This window comes from Lucilia cuprina, chromosome 2 (assembly GCF_022045245.1).
Source record: "Lucilia cuprina isolate Lc7/37 chromosome 2, ASM2204524v1, whole genome shotgun sequence".
NCBI lineage: Eukaryota > Metazoa > Arthropoda > Insecta > Diptera > Calliphoridae > Lucilia > Lucilia cuprina.
Window position 1 is genome coordinate 70,776,281 of NC_060950.1, and position 18,303 is coordinate 70,794,583.

The 18,303-nt window shown below is 25.1% G+C and overlaps 1 protein-coding gene across 1 annotated transcript in view; it reads right to left on the bottom strand.

Annotated features, from left to right (window-relative positions):
• Positions 1 to 17,527, bottom strand: part of LOC111679258 — a 49,534-nt gene extending 32,007 nt beyond the window's left edge. The window contains exons 1-2 of the mRNA XM_046956608.1: positions 16,873 to 17,527; positions 131 to 856 (exon numbers count right to left, since the gene is read on the bottom strand). Of these exons, the coding sequence (XP_046812564.1) occupies positions 131 to 311 (181 nt within the window). The 5' untranslated portion in view covers positions 312 to 856; positions 16,873 to 17,527. The remainder of the gene's footprint in view (positions 1 to 130; positions 857 to 16,872) is intronic.
• Positions 17,528 to 18,303: the final 776 nt, after the last annotated feature.

An 18,303-nucleotide genomic window follows, 5' to 3' on the forward strand; every position in this document is an offset into this window, starting at 1 on the left:
TGAATTAATTTACTTTTGTGAAAAAGGTAAAACAATAATAAATAAGTGTTGTTTAGTTATTAAAAGTCTTATTTAAAGTAATTGCAATATGTGTTTTTATGACTGTAAAATCTGTAAATATTTTACTTACCAGGCAGCCAACATAAGAAGAAAAATATTGATATAACACTGTATGTTAACAAATGCTGTGGACATTTCTTTATTCTAAAGCTTCCTCGGCCACCATCATCTCCTCTTCGTTTACAGTATGGTATGTTCTGTTCCTGCTGTTTATGTTCGAGAGGTGTAGCAAAGGTTATCGTAGAAGTCATATTGAACTTGTCGATGTTGTGTTTATATTTGTAAGAGGAAACAAAACAAAAAGAGCAAGTAACGAAAGAAATATTACAAAATAATAAAAAACTAAAATAAAACGAAGACAAACAAACGGAAGTGGCAGTAGTTGTTAAGGGGTATTTATAACTGTAAATGTTTGTTGGGTTTAGGTAGTTTGGCTTCCTTATAAGTTTTCTTTTTTCAATTCTCTTTTTAGTTATATGGCTCTTAGTGTGTTTTTGGTACAATTTATTTTTTTATTTTACAATTTCCGCTTCCGTTTAAATGTATACTTTTTGTATTGATGTTTGTATATATAAAATAGCTTATTTTTCTGTGGTTATTTCTTTTATGGCTTTTTATTTAGATTTATTTAAACCAAATTGTCAATTGAATTGTCTGTCTGTATATATTCACACAAATAATGATGTGTTTCTTTTTATTCTTTGTCTTTTTTTCTTAGCAAAAAAAAAAAAACGGATTTTTAAATAAAATTGTTAAATTATTGGTAGTCCTTTGAAAGTATAAATATTGATGCAGTCTGAAATAAAGCAAGAGAAAATAATTCAGTTAAAAATATATATTTAATAAAATTTTAATATTTTGCAAAATAAAGACTTTCTTTACAGTTTTCTAATGTTCCATTTGCTTTTTAAAAACAAAATTTAATTTCAACATTTAATCATTTTTACTTAAAAGATTTTTTCAGCATTTAATTCATTATTATCATTGTATTTTTATTTAGTTCTATCCACTTTTTTGGGAGGTCTTAAATACATGTCAATTTCATGTCTGTTTAAATGTCATTTAAACTTTTGTTGTTGCTATTTGGTTTTTATTGTTCTCATGCCTTTTTGTTTTCTGTTTATTTGAAAGTATTATTTTGTAGTGTTTATTTGTCAAAGTCTTTTACGTTACACAGTTGCAATTTTTCTTTTTTATTCATTTTTTCAATTTGTTTTTATTTTCTATTATATGTGCGATTTCAATCTTTTGTCATTTTGTTTTATTATACAATTCACTTTTTTCTATTTTGTTGTTTTGTAAAATGTATTTTGTATTTTATGTGGTAGTTTGTTGTTGCATTTTTAATTACTTTAATGAAAGTTTTAATTGCATAATAGTATCAACACACTAACACGTACACACAAACATATATACATAAACATTTAAAAAATTTGAAATCCGTAATGAGTTTTACTATCATGGCTTGTATATTTCCCTTTTCCTGTTTCATTGTGTGTGTGTATGTATGTGATTTGTGTTAACGTAAATGTATGTGAATATGCATTTGTAAATGTAGTTGCATTTGTTATGGTTGGTTTACCATTTTGTTGTAGTTATTTTTGTTGTTAATGTACTGCTATTAGAAGTTTTATTTAGTCAAAGTATCATTTTATTACAGTTGTTAACTTGTGTAGTAAAAACAAAAAATGTTTACCCGTAGGTTTTCATACATACATTGCAATAAACTCATTTCTAGTTAAAATGTAGCTAAGTACAATTTTAACACTTTGTTGAAAATTTTACAAAATTGCAAATAATTCCTTTATTTTTTACAATAAAAAGCTTAAAAAGTTTTTTGACTAGGGCGATTAATTTAATCCGTTTTATAAAATGTTGCAAAAAAAATATATACGATTTATAAAAAAAAACATAAACTTAATATAATTTATTTAATTTAAATTAATTCTTAAAAACTAATCTGAAATTTTTATTGTTTTTTGTAATGAAAATAAAAGAGACGAAAATCCTTCTTTGACCTGTTTATCTTAATTTATCCATAACACAACTTCTGGATCTTACAGATCTCATTCTCAACAAAAACATGTTTATGGACACTCATAAATGTCATTATATTTTGTTATAAAATATCTTTACATGTCATTAATTATTTAACTTTTTTCATATAAATACAAAAATTGTATTTCATTTTATTCACTTGTTTATTTGTTTTTTATTTTTTGTTAAATGTATTATTAAAATTGCTTTTCAAAAGATAAAAATACTTTGATAAGAGTTTTAGCAAAAGACATTATTTTGCAGTTTTCACATTTCTACTAGGTGATGTACACTTTCTATAGTGGCTGGCACCGGTCATGAATACAGTTATAAACGAAAATGAAAATAAGAAAAAACACGATCAATAAACCACAAATGACTGTTAAAATAATAAAAAATAAAACAACATTTTTTCAAAATGTATATGTATATTTATATAAGGACATATAAATGCCGGAACTATTAAAACTTTAATAGCCAGAATTTCTACAACAAAAAATAAATAAAAGATCTGTGCAAATGCTGTTAACAAAAAATGTTGGAAAATATTTAAAAAAAACTTAAACGTAATGTAGCAATCAATGAGCCACAAATGTATCTGTGGGAACATGCATATAAGTATGAACGTAAAAATGTACAAAAACCCAAACCAAAAAATACATATAAATATTTACTATAGTTAGGTATTTATCTTTACATGGAAGTACTCGCATAGAATAATGGATAATAAACCTATATAAAACAACTAATGGTACAAAATTATGAAAATTAAGTAGAAGCGGAATTCAAATAGCACAGGAAACTGAACTGAGCTAGAACTAAACTAGAACTGAACTAGAACTGAACTAGAACTGAACTAGAACTGAACTAGAACTGAACTAGAACTGAACTAGAACTGAACTAGAACTGAAGTAGAACTGAACTAGAACTGAACTAGAACTGAACTAGAACTGAACTAGAACTGAACTAGAACTGAACTAGAACTGAACTAGAACTGAACTAGAACTGAACTAGAACTGAACTAGAACTGAACTAGAACTGAATTAGAACTGAATTGGAACTGAACTAGAACTGAATCTACTATTATTGCAATTTAGTGAATAGTCTACATTATCTGGTTTATTTTTCATGTAATTTTTTTCGATTTTGCATTTTGGCAAAGAAAAATTAACAAAACAATTTGCAGACTACTTGAAAGCTTTTAGCATATATTTCTTTTAAAATTATATAGCCTAAATTTATGTTACAGTAAGAAAAAATTAAAAATAGGTTCGTAATTATTTTTTATTTAAACGTTAATTTCATTTCTTTGGATTATTTAACTTTGAGCTAAATATAAATTCTCTTTGCAGTAGGTTATTTTTTGTTTTCTATTATTGGTATTTTTTGCTGGCATTTGGCAACGTTTTTTCTTTTAATTGCATTTGTATGCACTCATTACCTTAAATTTGTCTACATTTAACTGAAATTTTATGTGTGTGTTATTTTTGCTTTTATCTTTTTGTTCTTTCGTTTTTTATGGTGTAATGTAAGACTTAATTTATTTTTAAGCATATCCCTTTCGCATAACCAAGAAAGAAAATGTTCTGCTAATGTTCTATTATACTGCTGTGATTCTTAGTTAACATCTCTGAGCAGAAATGTACCCTATGTATATGTTTTAATAAAAAAAATATTTATATGATTGGAGATTTACTTTAAATTCTAGGATTTTTTTTCATATTTTGAAAATTATATATTTTTAAATTTATCATATTTCAGTTATAAATAAGTAGCTATACCCTGTGTGCTTTGCAACCCTAAAAGCAATGTATATTAAAAAGCACCATACCAAAATGTTCATATTGACCTCAAAGTTTTCGTCTAAAATTCCATTCCCCCTAATGAAAGTCTGCCTTTTTCTCCCAAATGTTCATAAAGATATTAAAGTTCTTCGTGTGTAATTTGAAGAATCTAGCTCTATTAGTTTCCGCCCCCTTTTTTCCTTTAATAATCATATTGACACTAAAGTAATTTTGAGAATTCTATCTGTTATATTTTCTTAATATGGCAGGTGCCACGCCCACTACAGCCATTCCGCCCATTTTGTTCAAAATATTCTTATGGATTTCAAAGTTGTCCATACAAAATTCAAGGACTCTAACTTTTGCAGTTTCTTTCTAAACTTTTTTTGAATGTGGACATGGCACGTCGACCACTTGAAATTTTGAAGTATAAAGTAGCCCATAGTTCCTTTGTGACATACGGGAAGAGGCAGTGAAATTTTTTTATAAAAATCGGTTCAGCGGTTCAGTATATAAAGTCCAAACAAACATACAAATAAACAAACACACATTCATTTTTATATATATAGATAAATAATTTCTATACATATTAATTTTTTTGGAAGGATCTAGTTTAAAAATCTTGATCTTTTTTTCAGAGCCTGAGTTTTTAATGGTATGATAGTGAGATTTACTACGTCGGTTTGCCCTAAAACTGAAACCTGACTTGTTTTGTCGCTGTATTTACTGTTGCCAACATAGTCACTAATACAATTACATTTGCACACACTTCCACAGAGTCATTGTTAATGCCAAACTTGGCAACTTATTGTTAACTAAAGACACTTTGTTTGTCGTTTTTCTGTTTTGTTTTTGCCGTGGTGTTTTCATTTTGATATTTTTTGTTAGAAGCTTAAAGCGCCAACAAACTTTTTGCAAGTGTAAATTTCTTTCAGCTAAAGGATTATAGTGCTTGCCTGCAGTATAATGTACTAAATACTATGAGTACTAACTACAAACACTACAATCAGCTTTAAATGTGTGTGAGGAAATAGTATGGCGTTTGTTGGTTAGTATATGTATATGTTAGTATGAATGTACAACTTTATCTAAAGCATTAGTTAAGGCGTATACGGAGCATTTTACGTTGCTGTTGTTTTTGATTTTTCAATGCTGTTATGTTTCAATATGACGACGATGATGATGATGCTGTTTGGTTTTTTTTCCAAATTCCCAAGTGCGTATTTTTTCGGATAAATGTTAAGTTAGCAAAAAGTGAGAAATGAGTGTTTACTAACAAACTCACATATGAAAAATATGTACAGACAATTCTAGTATATACTCTCATTTAGCAAGACGCTTTTCATTGCATGCCACATGTGTATGTTGTTGCAAATATATACACATAAATATATACACAATGTGTTCTTTCTTGCAAACTGTAATTAAATGCGGATTAATGCCTGTGCAAGAACATAATGAAGAAACAATAATAAGTACTACAGCTGAAGACAACGAATGAGACTAGAACAGGAAGGATACTATTTCTGGTAGCAGCAACACGAAACCAACAGCAATGTTGAAATTAAAACAAATTAAGACTTTAGCACAAAAATAATTCTTAAGGAGACATTTAGTAGATAAAACACTACAGAAAAAAATGTAAATGAAAAAGACAGTTGAAAAATCTATCTATATATATAAATGCCTTGTATGTTTACATATATTTGAGATTTTTTTTTCAATGAAAATATAATGAAAAATTCTTAAATGTAAAGTCAAGAAAATTAATAAAAATTACTTATACAACTATGCAGTCTAAAAGAAATTAATTTCTAAGATAATTAGGGAAACATTTTAAAAATATAGCCAAGCGATTTTCAACTTTTTTTTATAACTTAAAATAAATATAATTAATAATATTTATTAAGTTCTACATAAGTATTTATCATTACTTTGTAAAACACTTCATCTTTGAAAAACAATTTCATGTAAATTTCGAAAATACCAAACTATTTGTAGTAATGTAAAGTAAAGTTATTTATAACATTTGTAGACGTATGTATAAAAATAGCTCGATTACTCATAACATGAGTGTAATCTATAGAAAAAATTCTGAGTTATTTTATTTATTTTTCACTTTATTATGAATCAGTTTTTATTTAGAATAAAGTTTTAAAAGAGTCTAGCTACTTGAGTTTAAAAACTTCATAAAATAAATCATGATCTATTTTGATGAGGTCACGCAATAACTTTCAGTATGACTCTAACATGTGCAATATTATAAATGATTTAAATTATTCTCAATAATTTAAATGGCATTATCATTTTTACTATTTATAGTAAAATTTTATATATAAATCTTCTACGAGAGCTCTTGAAGAAAAATCTTATTGATTTAGCAATTTAAAAATATTATCTTAAACTAACCATAAAAGTTCCATAATAATACAAATACACTAACACATACTTATAAATACCACAACATTATAAATATTACTGATATATGTATAAAATGTATATGTAAACTTGTCACTATATACAAGGAAAATTACACACACACACCATTAAATTTCATACTTGATTTTAAAATATTTCTCTGAAATAAAGGAGAGAAAAAATAAGAAAAAAAAAACAAAGAAAAAAGGCTTAAGGCCTAAAAATTCAAACAGTAAATTTTGAAAAATTTTAACACAACAGACTATAGACTACAACAACCAGCTACTAGAGAAATCATTGAACTATGTAAGAGCATAAGAATCACAACAATACTAACAACAGAAACATTTAAAAGTGTAGTAATAAACACAAATACGTATAAACATATATATAACATCTAGAAGTAATGGCCATTACTTATGTATACAATGTGAACAGTATTGTTCAAAACATTATTAAATGCAAAATAAGAAAAATAACAGAAGTTAAATTTCTTAAGCAACTGTTCGAAATTAATGTATATTTGAGCATATAAACTATAAAAATATATATTTTAGTGTATGCTAAGCAGATTATCGTGCAATTTAAAACTAGGATTTTGCTAATAAATCTACAACTGGAATATCATTGCATTCTGAATAGCCAATTATATTCGGCGTTGTTGTTATAAGAAAAAGTTGCTAATGTTTTGAACAATATTTTGCATACTCAGATATAAACAAGCACATATTATATGTATTGTATCGTGTGTGTGTGTGTGGGTAAGTATAGATTATGGTCCTAGAAGGCAATTGATTAAGGTTTTTGATGAAAGCAAAGGATTTTGTAAGAAATAAATGGAATAGGGTTACAACATGGTTTGATGTTCAATATGTAAGCAGAATCTTTTGTTAAAAAGGTTGTTAATTCCTTACTTTTTTGGTACATCCATTCTTTTTCATTTATTTTAATACAGTTTACTTAGGAGCTACCAGGGCCGAAAAATAAAATCTAAAGAATAAACTATTGTATTGAAAAATATTGATTAAAGTTTAAATATTAGCTGAACATAAATTATGTGCTCGAATAAGTATCTGTTGAAGCAGTACACTGAGCTACAATATGTGTTTTGTCGATGAAGAAGTTCACACTTAATGCTATTGGAATGTCAAAAACACAGACTGTCTTGGAGAATTAATTTTAACAGGCATTGACATTATAATACAGCACCAAAGTATGTAAAATTAACATAAAACAAATAATTTTCTTCTTAATGCATTACGAATTATCAGACTTTGCTTATTTAATGAAATGTATTGATAAGTAAAATATCTACTTATATACATATGTATGTACATTTTCTTCTCGTTTAATTAAAGTATTTTTAACACTTTTAAATTTAAAGAATTTCTATAATATTATTAAATTCATTAAAATTTCTTTGTACCAACTTTTGTCTAAAAAAAGCCATTACTTTGCTGAGTGGTTACTTGCTGTTACCCACCCATTTTATATTTGACACCAAATGACGCTTAAATAAGCCTTGGAAATTGTCGTTAAATAATAAGCTTTAAAAAATTTACAACCCACACTTATATATTTATATTTATATTTATTTATAAGTACATATACATTGAGATATATACATTTAGACATACATTTCACACTCAAAAGAAAGTTATTTCTATCGTATTATTATTATTTTCCCGGCTGTGCTTTTATTATTTTACATACATATTCTTTACATTGTTGTTGTTTTTTAGCATTTAATCGATTTTGACATTTTAAAGTAAATGCGTGAAAATTAGGAAATTATTTAAATATACTTACAAACAATTTTTTCGTCTGTCTGCTGCCATTTGTTTTTTATTAGCATCGTTAGGCATTAGATTTGAGCGAATGGGTGGTTCTATATTTACATTCATACAAAGAAGGCTAATAAACCTAGATTTTGTTTTTAAAATAAATATATGTATTTGAATTGCTGCTAAAGATGTTGTGATTTTTAAATAAAGACTTTTATTATTTGAATTTAAATCCATGACGTATGAGTGATAAAAGTTTGTGGTATATTGGACTAGTATATTTATTACTCATACGTATTGGAGTAAAATCGTTAAAAGAATAATATGTTCATAAGTAATGTAAAAAATTAAGATTTTCTTTACTATCAAGTATATTTTATTGTTGTTATTGTTTTATTTTTTTATATAATTGTATTAGATAAATAGAGATTCTATAGAGACTCAAGCCCATTTAATTATATACAAACCTTTGTTATCATATTAAACTGGTCGTATGTTTTCTCGAATTTGTAATTGGTATGTAACTTAGTATACATAAATATATAGGTCTAGATTTCATATCAGTGTATACCAGGTATATCATTTATATGATCGTAAATAAGTAAAAATTTCGAATCTTAGATATATTCGAGAATTATTGTATTTATAAATATTTTAATAATTTAACAGTCACGTTTAAATCAACCACTATCACTACTGTATTCCTTACGAATCGGTGTATTTTGTCTTGTGACGTACTTTAATAGTAAAACTACTGTAAGAAGAAAGAGGACTTAAAAGCGTTTTTAAGTGTTTCTTGTATAGTGTTTTTATGGTAAAAGACATAAAATTTAACAAAAAGTATATTTTAAAATGTTGTACAAGTATTTTCTTACAAATATGTTGCTTTCCTTTACTCTCTCTGTCTTTCTCTTCTGCGGATGTTTAAGAAAAGCAATAAACTCCTGAAGTATAAACAGCAGCTATAAAAACATAAACATGACTCTATTTTAAAATGATTTTTTATTTACATTTTAACAGAAAATAAAAGACGATCAAAATGTTTTACAGATTTTAAGAAGAAACAAATGGCAAGTGATTGACTATAACTATGAAGCAAGTTGATTTATTGAGGCGTGAATGCGTAACAAATATTTTTGCACTTACAATGTTTGAATGGTACAAGTTATTTAGCTTATTGATTTTTTTCTGCAGTATGATAAAAATACTTTATTACATGCTACCGTCACATTCGGATCTAGTTCTGTGAAAGTGTGTCGTCTACACACGTTCTATGGAACGCTTCTGAAACCAGGGGTGTTACTCTGTTATTCGATTGGAAAGAGAAAGATTTCGTGTTTTTTTAAATATAAATTCGAAAAAGTTGGATTTCTCTATTAATGGAATTTGTTGTAGGGAATATTTCGATTCGTTTATATATATTCGATTTACTTTAAAATTGTTTCTTAGCATTTTTTCATTATAAATTACTAAGATTAGTATCAGGATTGAAATGCTATCAAGGAGTAACTATTATTGTTCCAATTTTATTCAGAAAAAATATCTAACAAAAACATTACAATTTTAATTTAATACTAAGCATTTCCAATTTATTTTATTCTACCTGATATCGCGCACCAGAAATAATTAATATGTATATACTATAACAAACCAATAAATGGTAATTGATTTAAATTTGCATAAACTACACATGCATACGTATTATTAATATCAATTATGTACAATTTCAAACAATTTTATATTACTCATACGCATACATCTACATAAATGCCTGCATACTTATACACAATCTCTTTCGCTCTTAATTTTAATCTTCTTTTAAATTTGTTAACGTTGTGTTTTTCTGTATAAATCTTCTTTCACATTCGTTTATATGGAATTTTAATTATTTTCCTCTACTATTTTGGTTTAATTATGGTTTATTATCTGGATGACTGTTTTATTGAGTTCATAGCAAAAACAACAAGCGAAAACTGTCTTGTTGTTTTTATTATTTTTATTTTTATTGCCATTTGCCTTCATTATTGTTACCAGTTAAACAATAAATAAATGAATTTAAAAAAATATTGAAAACATTAAAACAACAAAACACCATTGCTATACAAATGTATATAAACAGTCTGTAGAATAAAATTGTTGAAGATTGACAGACATTTATTATTTCTGTTAAATCATGCAAATGCAAATTTAAACACAAATTAATTTGTTTATTTATATACATATTATTTTTTTCATTTAGCGTTCTCATTGTTTTATTTATTATTTTTTATATTCTCTTAATGGTCATGGTGGCTTGATATGCAAATGTTGGACTATAATAAGTACAAAAGTTTTAAATAAAATATAAATAAATTATAACAATAAATTTTTGGGTGATTAAAACAAATTCATGAGAAGACAAACTGTCAGTATTTATAGAAACATCGTATATCTAAAATTAAGAAAGTATTTTATTGAAGTTATAAAGTGATTTAATTATATGTCGAGTAATTTGGTTTGTTAATTTCACATGAAATCGACAATTTTTATTGCTTTTCTAGTTATTTATTGTTATTTAAATTAATTGTTTTTATTTTTGTTTTACAATAAATTTCTATTGTTAAAAAAAATTGTAAGTATTAATTTTCCTACATATAATTGGTGTTATTCGAATAAATTTCCAATACATTAAAATTTAGCAAACTTAAAAATAAATAAATTATTTTATTTAAACACTTACTAGTGTACAATTGGTTCTGGCAGCATAAACACAATTTTAGTAGGATTTTATTGACAGAACAAAATTTCGACTTTTTGTACTTTTTGAAAATTTGTTTTTCTAATTTCTTTCAATTTGCTGTAAGATGATTTTTCTACTTTTTGCAATTTCAAAATTGCTAAATATATATGGATTATAATTGATTTTTTCGGTTTTAAGACTGGAATTGAAAACTGTTTTAGTTATCGGTGCAAAAGATCAGTTTTTTTACATCGTTTTTTTTCCAACCTCGAGTTGTTTTAGCAACTTTATAAAAAAAAAAATAAAAAAGAGTACTTCCACGTTTCGACAAACACTGGAAACATTCATTATTACAGCGTTTACTTCCTAGAGTTTTTTAAAGTTAAATATCTTCTCCAACTATCAACCATTTAAAGTATTAGTAATTGGAAACATCAACTCAGAGAAAAGTTGTTCAACAAAGTCGAGCTATCGACAATTTACTAAGAGATGATTATTCAAATTTTCTATATATTAACAAACATGCACATATTTAGTGTTATTTCAATAAACACAATTTTTATATAAATTATCTAATTGATTATGAAATACATTTTTGACTATATATTACATGCCTTTCGCTGCCAAATTATAGAAAAACTCATTAACTTGTAGTTAAACTTTTGGTTACGTTTTTAAACTTAATTTTAGTATTTGTTTTATTTTGTTCTTTTTTCACTAACAAAATAAATTATTTATTTTATTCCAAAAAAAATACACTTTATTTGTTTGTATATTTAAATTATCACTATATTTAATTAATAAATATTTACATTTCATCATACTTTTAATGACAATAAATCAAATAGAAAATAAGACTATTAAATAATATTTCATAGGTTCTGCAAATAATGTTCTACTTTTTTTCAGAATTCTAAAAAATATGCATAAATATGCTTTGCAAATTACCACAAAAATTTAAAACAAAATAATGGTATTGCTTTTTCATAAAAAAGAATGAGTAATTGAATACTTCATATATACATATTTATTTAAGTACATATATATGTGAAATTTTGTATGGGAGTTTTGTTTTTCAAGAGCAATGAACTAAATTGACCTATTTATTCAAATACATTCGTATTAATAATTGATACACATACATGTGAAAATGCTATGGTTTTAAATTTGTGTGTTACTTATTGTATTTAAAAAAATCTATTGTAATAAAGGTTCTTAATAAAAAAATGCATATAAGTAAAAAAATATACATTTACAACATACATGTATAGTACGTCTAACAGTTTTCTATTTACTGTATTTTGCAACAAAAAACTGCACGTTTTTATATACAATTTTCAGTTTCACAAACGATATACTTTTAAATATATAAAATAACAACAACTATTTGTTTTTAGTTTATTGAAAAAAATGTGTGAAAAGTAGAAAAATATAATAACACAACTTCAAATGTTAAAAGCTTCTTTTTTGTAATATAAACAACTACAACATTATAGCTTTAAAGCAATAGTTGAAAGAGAAAAAAGCAATACAAAAAATATATAAAAAACGAACTTGCACAACTGTAATAGAAATACAAATACTTCTTTTACTCTAGCATGTAACACACTCACACCAACTAATTCCCACTCTCACTAACAAATACCCAAACATCCATATAAACACTCTCACATTTAGATATTGTTTGTATGCTGTATTACAGCTACGAGTACAATCATTTGTGCCGAAATAAAAGAAAAAACTTCTGTTCTAAAGCAAATTGTTAGTAGTTTACTATATAGGGATTACTTTCGAACACAAATATACCAACTTACAGTTAAATTTAACAACCACATGCACTGACATATACTTTCTTGGTAATACTGGTAATGGTGTCAGGTATACGTATTTATATAAAAGTGTACATACGTATATATGTTATTAGGATTCCACTACTTTAGCACAATAAATATTTTTCTTAATATTTTGAAAATATGTTTAAAAAATAAGATTAAGTAGGTAGTGTTTGAATAAAGATATCCAGGTTGCCTGTGCAAATTCTAAAAAATATTCGAGGTATAGTTACTTAAGTAAAATAAAGTTTCATTAATTTTATTTTTGGTTAAGATTATTTTTTTTTGGACTACCCTTATGTACACAAACATTTTGTGCATACAGTGGGTAACAACACTATTGTGACTTATTATTAAAACAAATTGTGTGTAAACGTCTCAGGCATGTTTTAGGAAGAAATAATTAATCGGGTTATATTACCTAAACCTTTGACAGCTAAATTTCTAACGTTTATCAGATATATTAAAACCAAACGTACGTAGCATTAATTTATACTTCAATATACATCTGGACATACGTGTCCAGTGACCCAACTCAAAAAAATCGATTTGAATATATTTGCATTCCATATAGCGACTTTAAAGCTTTGAAGGAAATTTATAAATAAAAAGGACAATTTTCTGTGATCAGTACGTTTAAAGTTGCACTCATTTTAAAAAATCTAGTATTATCAAAATGACCAGTATGACCCCTTGTAACTCATTCAGCTCTTCACCAAATTCCATTATAATTCTAAAATAAGAACAGTAATTGAGTATATTTAAAATATGACGAAAATACATCATATTTCATATATTGTGCGTAAAATGCTTTATTTTTTATTTTTTAATATATAAAATATTAAAATGCAACTAAGTGCATTATTTATATAATTTCTAAATTATTGTTCAATAAAACAACCATCAAACACATCCAGCCTACCATTAGAAAATGCTATCCTGAAAAAATGTTACTTAAAGACCACGATTTTTATGTTGAATTTAAAGGTCTTATTTATAAAGTAAAGTGGGATATGATATCTATTTTTATATGTTACTGTAAGCAATTCATGTGTTGTTACTGGTTTAATGTTTTTGTTATTATTATAAAAAATAGTGCGTTTGAGTTTGTGGGTTACTCTCAAGAATTTATGCATTAAAAAAATAAACACAAGAAAAATGATTGCATGCAAGTGTACCACCATCACCAGCAAGAGTGTGGTATCATTTTTAAGTAAAGCAAAAAAAAATCTATTATACATAGAAATATAAATGTTTACAAAAATGGTTTTTTCATCATGGTTATAATATATGAATTTATTTTATACAAACTGTATATAAACACATTCAAATATACATTTTTGAAGTATGTGTATACATATATTCACAAAAAATATGCATTTTTCTTAATAGTTTGTATGGATTTCTTCAAGTGCATGTGCGCATTGTAGCAAGTAAAATCTATAATCACTTTTTTATTTTTTTTCATGCAGTCTGTTTGTTTTGGCTGTGTATTGTTATATTCTTTGTTTTTTTTTTTAACCTGCATCAGGTGCAATGAAAGTTCAAAGTGCAATGAAATATTTCTTTTTTACTTTTCAGCAAAAAATATATAAATAATATGCATACTATATAATATAAACAATTTCTATTCAATGATTTATATGCAATGCAACTAAGTTTTCTATTTTCAACTAAAACAAAACATTAAAATGAAAAAATTTACTGCTATTTTAAATTAAATTTTTTATAATATCAATACATGATAATTTAGTTCTATTTATAATTTAAATAAAAATTTATTAGTAATAGCACATTTTTTAAAATAAATTTTTAAGTAAAAATACTCTTGCTTACAATAAATATTTGTAAACCGTTTCATTTTTATAAAACATGAATTATAATAACGCCTGAACGCTTCCTTTAATCTAATTGAACTTTTCCTAGAAAAATAAAATCTTATTTGCATTTCAGCATTTAACTTTTAACGTAACTCTCTTGTATTTAATACTATAAAACATCAATCATTAACACTGCTGTTTAAAAATCTCAGCAAAATATTTACAACAACATTAATTAACAATGATTTAAAGACATTAATCATTATTAAAAATTTAACTTCGAGATGTGCAAATAATAAGGGATGATTGAATGTAAAAGCTTTTAAAGAGCAGGAGCAATTTGTTAAAGGAATTTTAAATATTTGCTATTTATGAAAATTTAATAAGCAATCGTTGAATACAGAATAAAGCACACTGATTAGACTTTTTTAAATGTATTGGTCTTGGGGTTACAGAAAAAAATATTTATATTATTAATAGTTGGATTTTTATAAAGATATTACAAAATTCATTAATTATTATAAAGTAGGTACTTAAAAGCATTTTCACTTTTATAATTGCAACTAATTAATTACTTAAAATATGAACTGAAACTTAATAAACAGACAAAGCATTACAATAGTTTGTTGTACAAAAAAAAAAAACTGAAAATGTTTTTCAATTATCAAAACAATTATATTTAGCATGTTTTGTACCTAACTTTAACAATTATCATGTAAAAAATTAAGAAACAATCAATAATTAAAACTAATTAGTTAAATAAATAAATAAAATAGTTAATAAAAAATAAAATTTACAAATAAATTATTTAAAAATCACACTAATTTAACAGTTCAATGAATATCTATTAAAAATTCAAGTGATTGAAACGATTAAAGTATTAATTGTACACTCAAAGTGTTAATGGAATGCTAACATATCGTCGAGGTATTTGAAAATATCACTTTGTTGCCAAGAAAATTAATGAAGTGTATAAAATATTATAGCCTATTTAAAAATTCTCTGCATGTAATGACATAAAATTCTAAAAAATAACATAATTTTCTTTGGAAATAACGCTCGAAATTAAGAAAAATTAAAAAAAATTAAAATTAAATTAAAAAATCTTAGGACATCGGTGTCCCTTATATGTGAAAGAGATAAGAGACCAAAACATAATATTAAAATAAAATATAAAATCCAAAATTTTAATTAAATTTTAAATAAAAAACTTAAAAAGAAATTAAAGAAGTCAATTGGAAATTAACTGCCAATATTTTTTTGCTGTTTACTTATTTCAGAGTATTTGCTTGTATAATTCTAATGTAATCTTATAATCTGTTTGGCCAAACGGATTAACTGTAAGTATAAATATATTTTATGTTTTTATAATTAGTTTATAAGTCGAGCAGCAGTGTTCAACGGAAAAGGGTTCAATGGCTTAAATTTTTTTGTAGTAAAACATAATAAAAAACTTTAACAGCAACAAATTTATAAAACCTTTGAAAAAAATCAGGATTAGTTCATAAACAAATTATAATTATATATTTTTTTATAAAAATCAAATAAGTTAATTAATTAGTTTTTTAGAAGGTTGTACATTTTTATCTCCTGTTGTGCATAACCTTTACTTGTGCCACCAGTAAGAATCGAACCCACGATCCCTCTAGTCTACTTCGAATTTCATAGATCTATAGAATTTAGTATATAATTCATTTAAATATCGATATATGACAATGTGTTGGTGGTCATATTGTTAATTGTTGCTTTCCAACATTTTTTTGGATCTAAAATCTAAGATGCAATTAAATGGGCCATATCTGAATTGAAAATGGTCAACAAAAATAAGTTTTGTTGACATGTCTTGTTATTATCAAATGAATTTCCATTTTTCGAATATTTTATTTTTTATATTGTGTATAAACATTCTGTGATATTAAAAAAACTGCTCAAATAAAAAAAAACATTTCAGAACAAAATTTTCCCTGATCAAAAATTTTTATGCAAAAAAAATAATGACACCACATTCAAACTAACACGTGTCATATATATAGTATATAGGTAAAGATATCTAGATAACATTAACTCTGAGAGATCAATTTGATACAATATTTAAAAAAGTAAAATGTTTAAAGATTCAAATGTTCAATTTAAAAGGTATTTTCGCAATAGCCGAACTTTCATTCATTTTAAATTTTTCATTATTTTCTAGCCGACATGAATGTTTTGATAATTGCGTATGTGTAAATTTGTGTTTGTAATTTTATTTCAATCTGACTTTGAGTGTAATATTCTCTGTACTAAGTTTTTCCAATTTTTACAGTAAAAATTCCTATTTATATCCAATATATGTTTGTATGAAAAATTGCAAAAATATATATTGGCTAGCTTACTCGTTTATATATATGTATATGGGCATGTCTGTAAGTATGTATTTACCTTTGGGATAACAAATCATAAAGTTTATGATTTGTGGGCAGCAGTTTTACTAGAGAGAAAATAACTTTTGGTATTTTGTTTGTTTATTTGTTTGTTTCTAGTTGATGTTATTTTTATGATGTTGCTGCTTTTGTTGTTGTTAAATTTTGTGCTGAAGACCCTGGCTGTTTATGGCCGTTGAAGTTGATAATGATGATGATGTTGCTGTTGACTTGACCATCATGTTTGGGTAGATGGTTTTACAAAAGTTTGGCAATATTCGTAGTAACAAATTTTCAACATTTTCTTTAAATGATTTTATTTTCAAGCATTAAATATTATTTCAACACAAATAACTTTTTTGTAATATAGTTAAACTCTAAAGATTTTTTATATTATTGAAAATTTTTAACAACACTTTTTGCAATATTATTGTAAATTTGTTATTTAATGAAAATATTTATTTACAATATTTGTTTAAGGCTTTTAAGATATTTCCAGATACTTAATTTTCAACCTTTTTTATTTCTTATGCATTTTTTTACACTATTTAAATATACTAATTGATCTTTGTTTTATATTTCTTTTTACAAAATTCCGTTTTAATTTAAAACTTCTTTGGTGTGATTTTTACTTTAAAATTATTCCGTGTTTAGCTCAACATCTATTCGTTTAGACATTATCATTATAACTGAAAATAGTATTTACTTCGTGTTTCGTTTTTTCTTTTCTACTACTAAAACGAGCCTCATTTTATGATGCTGCTTCTGTCAAACACTCTTTTTCGTTTTGGTACTCTGTTAGAGATGAAAATACCCAAAATAACTAATACAATAGAAAGGTATATATGTATATGTAAATTAATATTTTAGCATTCAGATGTTTCACTTTCTCATGATTCCTTGCTAGATATATATATAAGGAAGAGTACACATATTTTTTAGTACATTATTCTCAAAACACGTAACATAAATATTTGCCTTTTATAGATGTGTTTTGGGTATTTGTTGACAGATAACATTTCGTAAAACATTTCAACATTACAATACATGATATATTGTTTGTGTAGTAAATGATATAATGTTGAGAATATACTGAAAAGGGTGGTTGTTGCTATTTTGTTACTGTAGTAAAATAAAACATTTTAAATTTCCTAAGGAATATATTGGCATTGAAATTAAACGTTTCGTTGCCGGGTAACTTCCTTCCAGTGTATTTAATGTTATTAAACATTTGTCTGTAATACAGGGAAATGTTAGTAAAATTTTATAGCATGTTAAGTTGTTTATCGTCATAATATAAAATTTTTCCAGATAACAGAAATATTCCTATTACCTGAAAATATATGTACTACAATTTTCTTTGAGTGAGTTCACTTTCCAAAAGATATAAAGTCTTAGCATTTTCTAAAATAAATAAAAGAAAGAATCTACAATAAAAAAATAAGTTCCT